We start from the raw sequence: 10,787 nt of genomic DNA, 5'->3' as shown, positions 1-10,787 counted from the left end.
GCTTATATGCTGTGTACATCACATAGTAACTTAGGCTAATAACCGGAATAAGGACACACAAAGTTTTCAAAAATAGATATCATGGTTAGTAGAGGCCGATCTTTGACCGGGCGAGCGGGGGTGCTCACGAAGTGACCTTCTCCAATTGTACCCAAGTTCCCGAGCCGAGGCAACTTTGGTGATGACGGACACGTGGCCTTAGGCAAACGAGTCAAGGTTTCCTAAATTTCTCCAAAATAAAATATTTAGGTGGCGACTCTGTATCTGGCAAAGCAGTCCATGTTTGGCACTTCTTTCAAAAATCTGTTTTCTCAAAACGATTTGCCGGATTTGGACTCTTTGGTTCAGACTTAGAACCGTGACAATTTGAGAGTCCTGAGCTGTAGTGACCCCAAATGAACAGAACGGAAGCTCACCCTCCCGGGGCGTTCGGGGACGTCGACAGTTGTGAACCTTCGAAGCTTTGCCGAGTATTTTTTAGGATGTAATTCGTCTTTTGTCGGCTCTATCGACCTTCGAAGAATGATTTTGGTCCTTTATACCACTTTCGAAGCTTGTTACTAGTCATAATTCGAGTCATCTAGTCATAATTTCATACTCATTCGAAGCACTTTATTGATGTTGTTACATCATTCGAAGTACTTTGCTGCTTAGGTTAGTCATGTGCTTGGTTCGGCCCTTCAAAAATTCAAGTAAACATCATTTTTAAGGGCCGCAGGGGGTAATGTTAGCACCATAAATCCGCAATTTTTATTATTATTTATTATTTATATAATTGCAGGACACGTGGCATCCTCTTATTCATTTGGAAGTTAAAAAAAGTTATAGAGATAATGGAGAATATGAAGGACAAAGTGGATGAGTAGGAGGACAAAGTGGATGAGTGGAAGGACACATGGCAAGACAAGAATAAAGATGGAAGAAATGGGTAGTTACTAAGTAGTTACTGCTGTATTTTTTCTTATATAAATAGCCATTAATGGCTACATTGTAAGGCATCCAGAACTTAAATCAAAGACAATTGATTTCAATGTTTCTTGTCATTTTCCTTATCTTAGGAGTAGTTTAACATAGATTTATATTTCGAAACATTTATTTTCGGCATTTCCATTTCGATGCATTTTACGCACTTCTTTTTCGAAGCATAGGAGTAGAGGTAAGTAATTATTACTTTGATTGTTCACTCAATCGTTTTTCTCCGTCTCCCTCATTCTTCTTTTAATTTTTCTTTTCGCTACACTTGGCAATTTTAAAGTCCTCTTCATTGAGGCAAAAGAACCGTCAACGCAATCGCTTGATAATTGGCTTGAATTTAATCTGTAAGGATTTTTCAATCCTTGCTGGCACGCTTGCATTTATAATATTTTCCTTCGTAGGAAAAATAAGCCAACAATTTTTGGCACGCCCGGTGGGATTGCCAAGTGTAAGAAATGACAAACGATTTGGATTTCGCCATTCGAACTTGTCAATTTGAAATATATTGGCATGAAAGAAAAATTTTGGATCTTCAAGAAGAGATCCATTTTCTTAATGAAATAAACTTTCATCTATTACAATATTATTTGGTGGAAGAAAAAAAATATCATTTAATTGGAGAAATTCATCAACTTAATATGGAAATTCGCCAATGGAATGATGAGTTATCAACTCTCACTACCAAGTTTTTAACTGAGGCTTTAATGGCCGGAATTGGTGAATTTTTTCAGAATTTTTCCATGGTTAAAAATAGCAAAAGCAAAGAGTTCATTTCATCAATGGCTCGGGGGGTTCAAGAGTCCGTTTTAAAAGAGCCAAATTATGAAATTAACACAACGAAAAAGCATGTTTTTTAGCCAAATTTGGCTAAGAATGATATTCCATGCATGGCTCGGGGGGTCTCAAAACCAATTTTTAGAAAGTCAAGTCATGAAAATAACATATCTATTGGTGATTTTCATAAGCCATTAATGGCTAACATGGAAAAACAACCCACTTTACCAAATAATTATGAAAATCTATATGGCAAAAGTCATATTTTTAAAACAAACATGGTAAAAAATAATGAACAAGCCACTATTCATGAATTCAAATTTTTTGATATTTTTCAAAATGTCAAAAAATATGAATTTTCATGGTTACACTATACCATGACTTTTGTTGTTCGAAATCCATTTTTTATTTGTGGATCACATCAAATGTTGACTTTGATGGAATGGGTAACAAATAATATTTTGTTATTGCAATATATTGGGTCAAAAATACGGTTATTAGTTGATCCATAAAACCATCACCATTTGGTTTTGTGGTTACCTTCGAAGCATGTCCTAAGACACTTCGAAGCATGTTATTCATCAAAATATCATTTTATAGCCATTAATGGCGGGTTAAAATGTCAAACTTATAATCCAACTCTTTGGATTTAGTTCGAAGAGATTTCATGAGCACTTTCGAAGGACGACTTTGATCCTTTAGTAATATATGTGACTTTCGAATGGTAGTTTTGTCATCAATAAACATTTTCGAAATGCAACATGAGAAGAGAAAGCTTTCAAAATGTGTGCCTCTCTTCAAATATATGTAAAATGACAATTAATTAATTGTCAAATAATGCCTATTTTTGGCATGATAATTAGTGGCTTTACTGATAAACATTTTTATAGCCATTTGTTACATGAAAATGTAACTAGTATTCTACAAAAATTGGTTTGAAGAACAACGGTTTTGGTGTTTTCAAAGAATTAATAATTGGTTCGAAGCACAAAATTAATATTTTCATTAATTATGTGTGAACCAGAACATATAAGATTTGAATAACCACAATGTTGGCCAAAAACAGCTTCGAAAGCTGTTTTGCTATAAGTTGCTTCGAAAGCCGTTTTGCCATAAGTTGCTTCGAAAGCCGTTTTGCCATAATTTTGTAAGCTTCGAAGCACTCTATCTTGCATCAACAACAGCTTCGAAGAAATAATAATGGTGGTTGTGAACTTTCGAAGCTTTGCCGAGTATTTTTGAGGATGTAATTCGTCTTTTGTCGGCTCCATCGACCTTCGAAGAATGATTTTGGTCCTTTATACCACTTTCGAAGCTTGTTACTAGTCATAATTTGAGTCATCTAGTCATAATTTCATACTCATTCGAAGCACTTTATTGGTGTTGTTACATCATTTGAAGCACTTTGCTGCTTAGGTTAGTCATGTGCTTGGTTCGGCCCTTCAAAAATTCAAGTAAACATCATTTTTAAGGGCCGCGGGGGGTAATGTTAGCACCATAAATCTGTAATTTTTATTATTATTTATTATTTATATAATTGCAGGACACGTGGCATCCTCTTATTCATTTGGAAGTTAAAGAAGTTATAGAGATAATGGAGAATATGAAGGACAAAGTGGATGAGTGGAATGACACATGGCAAGACAAGAATAAAGATGGAAGAAATGGGTAGTTACTAAGTAGTTACTGCTATATTTTTTCTTCTGTAAATAGCCATTAATGGCTACATTGTAAGGCATCTAGAACTTAAATCAAAGACGATTGATTTCAATATTTCTTGTCATTTTCCTTATCTTAGGAGTAGTTTAACATAGATTTATATTTCGAAACATTTATTTTCGGCATTTCCATTTCGATGCATTTTATGCACTTCCTTTTCGAAGCATAGGAGTAGAGGTAAGTAATTATTACTTTGATTGTTCACTCAATCGTCTTTCTCCGTCTCCCTCATTCTTCTTTTAATTTTTCTTTTCGCTACACTTGGCAATTTTGAAGTCCTCTTCATTAAGGTAAAAGAATCGTCAACGCAATCGCTTGATAATTGGCTTGAATTTAATCTGTAAGGATTTTTCAATCCTTAGTGGCACGCTCGCATTTATGATATTTTCCTTCGTAGAAAAAATAATCCACCAAAATCACAATTTCAAATTGTTAAAAGTGAATGTTGAATGTTGAGCCAAACTATTAAATTTTTTTTATTATTTAAATATTGAGCCAAAATGTTGCCAAAGGTGCGGTTTCTGCTCTTAAGGGTTGGTTTGGGAAGTAACTTTTTATAGTGATTTTTGATTGTTAAAGGTGTGATTTTTGCTCTTGCGTGTAAAATATAGAAAGTATATACTGACTTTTTATGGTATTTTTTAACTTTTTGACTAAATTTTTTTAATAAATTGTACTGCCATGCATAATTTAAGATAATTAATAAGGCTAAGTACAAAGAATATTTTCACATGTGAATTTATTAAATAGTCATGGAGGAGGGGTGACCCAATTATTAGATGATTTAACTCTGCCTAAGATTCACTGAATTAAATAAAAATAAAAATAAAAAAATAATTTATTATTAAAGACCTCAATTTTTTAAAAGTCCTATAAAATAAAGTCTGATGTTTAGCCTAAAATATCTAAAAAATAAAGTCTGATGTTTAGCCTAAAATATCTAAAAATTTGAGTCGGTGCTGTCTAAGAGTACATGTAGCATCACCTACTTGATGGTGCTCAACAAATGAGAAATCATAAACATATTAATGAAATTTTTCTTATCTTTCTATTACGTAATAAAAGTGAGTCAATATTTCTCTACCCGCTTCTCAATAATAAGTTTTACTTCTCAATAATAAGGGGTTATTTGGGATGTTCTAAATAAGTGTACTTTTTGACATTTTATAAAATATGGGTTGGGTTTGAAGTGATGGGATAGAGAGGTGATGTGACTTAAATAAGATGATATAACTTAAATAAGATAGTGACTTTTTGACTTTTTGAATTTTTTTGAAGATGCCAAACTTGGCCTAAATGTATGTAAACTATTTGACTAAATATTCTCACACAAATTTTTAAAAATAAAATGAATTATAAACAATTCCATATGCACCAAACATTCTGTCTGCTTCATAGATGAGTCACAAAGGGGTTGGACTGGATGGTTTAAATAAGAAAGAAATTGAGAAAGCATATGATGCATATGGGTCGGTGTAAGTGGGTGCGGCTGTCTGGGGTCCAGATGATGATAGTCCACGACTAAGCGTATTCTGACCAAAAGATTTTGTAAAATTTCTTATATAAATTAACAAGTTTTATAAATTTTCTTTTACTAACAAATGTGTTTATTGCAATAAAATTTTAAAATATAAAATAGGATTTACCAATAAACACAACTCAATATATTTTTTTTTAACATTTTAAATCAGGTCAGGTTTTCAATAATTTAGTGATTGTGAGTACTTAAGGACAGGTGATGAAAAGATTTGAAAACAAATAATTTATGGCCAACTATTAGAGACATTGGTAATAAATGAATCAATGTTGAATTATTTTTAACAACTGAACACGAGCCAAATTTCAATAGCTTAATTCTTTTACGACACTATCCAATCTTCCAAGTTGGAGAACACCTAATTCATTAAAGAAGTTGGAAAAGCACATATTTGATATCCTTTTCAAAGTAGAGAAAGAAATTTCTACACGTCTATGTGGTTTAATAACCGACCAAAGCATTTTTGATTTTGTGGGGAGTGATAATATTTAACACTCTCTTCAACTTGCTCCATGCAAAAATCTCACAGCTGCAGGAACATTGTGTGGTCCTCTCTCTACTCATCAGCATGTTGGTCCCGTTGCAATCAATCTGTAGCTATCAGACACATCAACCAGAAAAAATGCTGTTAAAAAGACTATTAAGACCAACTTTTTGAGTATCCCAGTAATGGCCCTATTAAGTGCCTTTTCTTATATTATTATCCCATTAATGCCCTATTATTATCTCTTAATTATCCCTTGATTTACACTATTTAACATATGATTGAATACAATATTTTTATTTATTTTTTATTTTTAAAAGACATGCAAATGCAAGAGGCACCTGCTTAAGCAGGATTAGCGAGAGCCTGTGCATTTGTCATTTTTATTTTATTCTAAATGTAAACTATTTTGGAGGTTTAATTACATGAAGATCATATCATTGCTAGCAAGCATGCGTTTGTCAACCCATGTGAAGGGAATTTCATTCACAACAATGCCTTTTGTAATTGTGGATAAAGCATTAGGTGCAACTTTTTTTTTTTCTTCGAAGTGTGCAGAGTGGTGATCACAATGGTCCCCAGTCCAAATTATATGTACTTTGTTTTCATAGAACAATATTATCTCAACAAATAAACATATGTTTCATAAAAAATTAATAACCCATCATACAGCTGTAACTCAACAAGAAGAAAGAAATGATAAGATTTTGACTCTGCACATTAAATGGATAGATGCCGAGCCTAGTTGTTAGTTGTAAGATTAGGCCTAATTTAGTTAGTCACCATACCTTCCTCAAGGCTTAGTCCCAAAGAGGTCATGGGTTCAATTCCCCTTAGGAAAGTTGAATTAAGGGAGTACAAGTACTTAAGTGCTTTGCCAAAGGTGAGGGAATTTTCTTCCATAGGTACTAATCTAACAACAAACAACTATCATTTACCGATCAAAAAATAAAATAAAATGGATAGATGCCAAGGTCTGCCACGTGAACGTGCACTCACCATGCTTTTTTCTTTATTTTTCTGTGGAGCATGGTCGGTTGAATTCCGGCATCTTCTCTTTCTCAATCTGCACCTAGTTCTCAGTAAGCTTATTCTCTCATGAAAGTGAATTTTCTCACTTTAGACAACCTAATCATATACACCGCTAGCTTGGTGGAGTTGAATACCAAATTCAGGAAGTTGCAACTATTCAAGAGGAGTGCCATACCAAAATCTGAAACCTTGCAGATGTAAGTTTGCCTCATACCATAATAATATAAAACATCAGTTGTTGTTATATATATGATCTATCATCATGATGAGTTTAATTTCTTCATCAAGTAGGCGCTCTCACTTGTAATCTTGACTATTTTCTATGACTAACATCAAATCATTGTATAGTTCCAATTCACTAACATCAAATCATCATAAAATTGATTGTAGCACTTAACACTTGCCATTAACTTGAGAACTTGTTAAGCAATTGATCAATCTAGTTATAGAATATCATCCCTTGCTTTGTGTGATTCTGTGAATATATGTGAAACTCATAGGCTATGCAAATCCACTGTGGTAGATGCTAATTTCATATAGGGTATATGAGCTCTGACCAACCTAGTTTGTGTATGTTTTTGACAAGTAGGGTTGTGATTGCAGTATTATATCATTGCTTCTCTATTAATTCTCATTTATTTATTTATTTTCTATGGATCATAAAGAAGGAACTTTATATGAGGAAGGCCATTCGAGGAGACTGAAAAGCAAAATCTGAGGAACCTGCAACCTGAGGCAATTCAGTCTGTCATTTGCTTTTTTTTTGCACCGATAATGAGAGACATAAGATGATTACAACTTCAAGGGAAGAAGATCTTACAACAAAACAGGAAGGCAACACAGTTGATGGGAAGAACAACTCTAAGGCTTCATGTAGTTCAAAAACACCATGGTCAAAGCTGAATAATCCACGAATTGTGCGCGTCTCGCGAGCTTTTGGAGGAAAGGACAGGCACAGCAAAGTCTGCACTATGAGAGGATTGAGAGATAGACGGGTAAGGCTTTCGGTCCCAACTGCCATTCAATTGTATGATCTTCAAGAAAGGCTAGGTCTTAATCAGCCCAGCAAGGTGGTTGATTGGTTGCTGAATGAAGCTAAGCATGAAATTGATGAACTCCCTCCCCTCCAAATGCCACCAGGAAACTTCAAATTTGGCCAAAATCATCAACCAATGATAACTAATCATGACAAAGAAGGCCTTAAGATTGGTAACAATATCAATTGGGACACTCCATTGGGACTACAAGGGTCTAGTTTTTGGAATTCGAATGCTACCTTGAATGATAAATCTAAGGAGGTTTCAACAGAAAACCCGGTTGAGAAAGAAAATTGGAATCAAAGAAATGACGAAGAAAAGCAAGATAATCTTAATGAAGCTAATGGTGGAAATGTTTCATCTAATAACTTTTTCCCCAGACCTACCTATTCTTCCATACCCGATTTGCTTAACAATTTTGCGCCATACAATTCTTTCTATCGTTGGGATCCTCCAAAATTTTCTCTTTCTCATATACGAAGCCATGGATATACAAGTACAACCCAAACAGAAGATATCCAGGACTTCAATGTTGTGCCATTTCCACCATCATTGTCTCTTCCATCTGGGTCTCAAGTTCTTGTATGTCCACCCGGGACAGCACAATCCCATTTTCCTTCAAACATTGAGTTTGATCCAAAACAAATCAACCACTTTCAGACGTTGAGCTCAAGTTCACAAAATCCCTTGTCAAATTCTATGGGCCAATCCATGAGACCCCTCCACTTGAGCATGCTTATCCAGTCTCGAGATAGTAGTGGAAGCCAATCAAATAACAATGACGAGTTTCCTCCAAAATGAATCGATGTCCAATTTTATAAATTGGAGACTTCTATGATATTCTTGGGAGTGAACAACCTTTCTTTGGTGTAGTGATCGGGTTGATGTTTTTGTGTTTCATTTCATAAACTTTGCTCAATCAGGCATTTGGGAAAACAAATGCAAGAGCTATACATTGCACTACAGAATCTTGAATGGCTTGAATACTGGTAAGATGAGACCATATTATATATTTTTATGTCATTATATTTTGTTTTGATACCCCAAAAAGAAAGCTATTTGAAGTTGAACAGTAGAAAGTTCTGAAGTGTAACTATTTTGTTTGACCCATCTTAAATGTGGCTACCATACACTTAGTACAAGAAATTATTTTCCAGAGAAACAAGAATGGTGTAGGGAAAAAGAAAATTTTCTATGTACTTGATATCTAGGGAGTGGTAAATCGGAAGCATATATGTACGGTGGCATTGTTTAGTTCACCCAATGTCAACTTGTGCTCCCCATGATCACGAGACATCTCACTGCATTGGTGCTTTGTGGTTGTAACCTGACTGTACTATAATTATGTGCTTGGTTAGGAGATTTGAGAAGGAATTTGAAAAAAAAAAAAGGAAAATATGTGTGAAATTAAGTAAAATATAGGTATATTTTATTTATATTTGACATTCATTTTCTATTTTCCTTTCCAAATACCCTAATTATATGAGAGTGATATTACATAATGGAATCATTAACTAATGAGAGTTTTAAATTTTATTCCATGATATTTAACATTGCTTGATCAAATTAGTGAGAGGTAAGAGTTGCTCATTGTTTTTTTTGTTGACCAGAGTCATCACTAATAAATATTTATTTGATAGATATGTGCGTAGAATATACAAAAACATACTCAAAAAAAAATAATATGTAATTTAGATTTAATTTTGTATTCTTAAATGAGCGTAAACATACATTAAACAATATTATGCGTATTTTTCTGAGTTTGGTGTAAGTAGCATTGCTATTTATTAGGTCACCCAATATATGCACTTCTCTCCCATGAACACTATTTGATCTCTGAAAGCTTGAAAACCCTAAAGTACTGATTATGAATGGACAGTCAAGTTTCTTTTCTTTTTTTTATCCAGAATCTCCACATTGATGGAAGCATAAATAATCTGTTGAACTTGAAGAAAGTTGTATGTTGCTATATGGGTGAGTAATTACAGATGAGTGGGATTGTAGGCAGTACTGTCAACATTGGACAAGATCCAACACAATAATCTTAGCAGAGCCACAGGTTTTAAGAGCAAGATTAAAGGATCCCTTTTCCAAGTGGCATCAAATATAAAAAATAAAAATAAAAAATACTGTGGAGCTTATTTAATGTTTAATGAAGAAGAAGAAGAAGAGGAGCACACACAAGCTAATTAGGGTTTCAGAGTATGCCATCTTTTTCTGTGTAAGAGAAGGGACCACAAAGCCTGCATAGGAGAGGTCCCCCTACTGTTTTGTTTTCTTTTTCTACGAAAGCCACTTTTAGATTTTGTGATCTGTCTTTTCTTGTTATCCTGCATTGGAGAAGACATTATTTTGTGATTTAATCGTATAGTTATCGGCGTTTGATTAATTTGAATATTCGCATAAATGATCTTTTCAACTGGCCAACCTTACATCTGTTATTCAATTCCAAACTAAATAATTCACATTCTATTAGCCAAGGACAAAGGAGAGTGAGTGGTCGGTTTGAAACAACTAGCTTATTTATCCATTCTAAATCAATTCGTAAAAGAAAGAAGAAAATGAATGATACTTGTTAAGTATACATAAAATGCTTAAAATATTATTTTTCATTGAGTATAATGATTGAAATACCATTTTTTTAGTCAATTTCACTTAACAAAAATAGACTGATAATTTAGATTGAAAATAAAATTAAAAAATTAGAGTTCAAATTGATAAAATTAAAATTTTAAAATTTATTTTATTATAAACATCAAATTTTGAATTTAAAAAAAAAAATTCAAACTGTGTTCCCTATGAGAATCATTTATTAGAATGAAATCTACAATCTCTGTTTGGGAAGATGGTTTATGGGTTTTTTTGGTTATTTTAGCAATAAAAGACAAAATAGGCTATTTTAGTCACAACAAACAAAATATCACATCCAATATATAATCATTACACTCTTCTCTCACAAAAAAAGCCAAAAAAGTCAAAAAACTAAAAAGCCCTTTCCAAACCAAGCTTTTTAGCCCAGCTAAAATAGCCAAAAAAATCAAAAAGTCAAAAAGCCAACCCGCTTCCCAAACAAAGCGGTGTTTGGGAAGTTGTTATTTTAGTAGGTTTTTTAAGTGTTTGATTATTTTAGGGGGTTAAAATTTGAGAAGATAGTTGAATTTTTTTGTAATTAAATGTGATATTTATGAGAAAAAAAGTGAAATAATTATACGTTTGATGTGACATTTTG

General features: G+C 33.3%; 1 protein-coding gene across 1 annotated transcript; it reads left to right on the top strand.

Annotated features, from left to right (window-relative positions):
- Positions 1–5,522: 5,522 nt before the first annotated feature.
- Positions 5,523–8,720, top strand: LOC114320194 (transcription factor TCP5). Its single transcript, XM_028267311.2, has 2 exons — positions 5,523–6,718; positions 7,187–8,720. Exon 2 carries the CDS (start codon positions 7,310–7,312, stop codon positions 8,357–8,359), a length of 1,050 nt encoding a protein of 349 aa, XP_028123112.2. The 5' UTR covers positions 5,523–6,718; positions 7,187–7,309; the 3' UTR covers positions 8,360–8,720.
- Positions 8,721–10,787: the final 2,067 nt, after the last annotated feature.

This window comes from Camellia sinensis, chromosome 1 (assembly GCF_055761805.1).
Source record: "Camellia sinensis isolate YWXY chromosome 1, ASM5576180v1, whole genome shotgun sequence".
NCBI classification, from domain to species: Eukaryota; Viridiplantae; Streptophyta; class Magnoliopsida; order Ericales; family Theaceae; genus Camellia; species Camellia sinensis.
The sequence above is the reverse complement of the archived record's forward strand: the minus strand, read 5'-3'. Positions and strand labels throughout refer to the sequence as shown.

Bases quoted from the DNA above. Each gene is read 5' to 3' on its own strand.
- LOC114320194 (XM_028267311.2), top strand. From the start codon at position 7,310: ATGATTACAACTTCAAGGGAAGAAGATCTTACAACAAAACAGGAAGGC.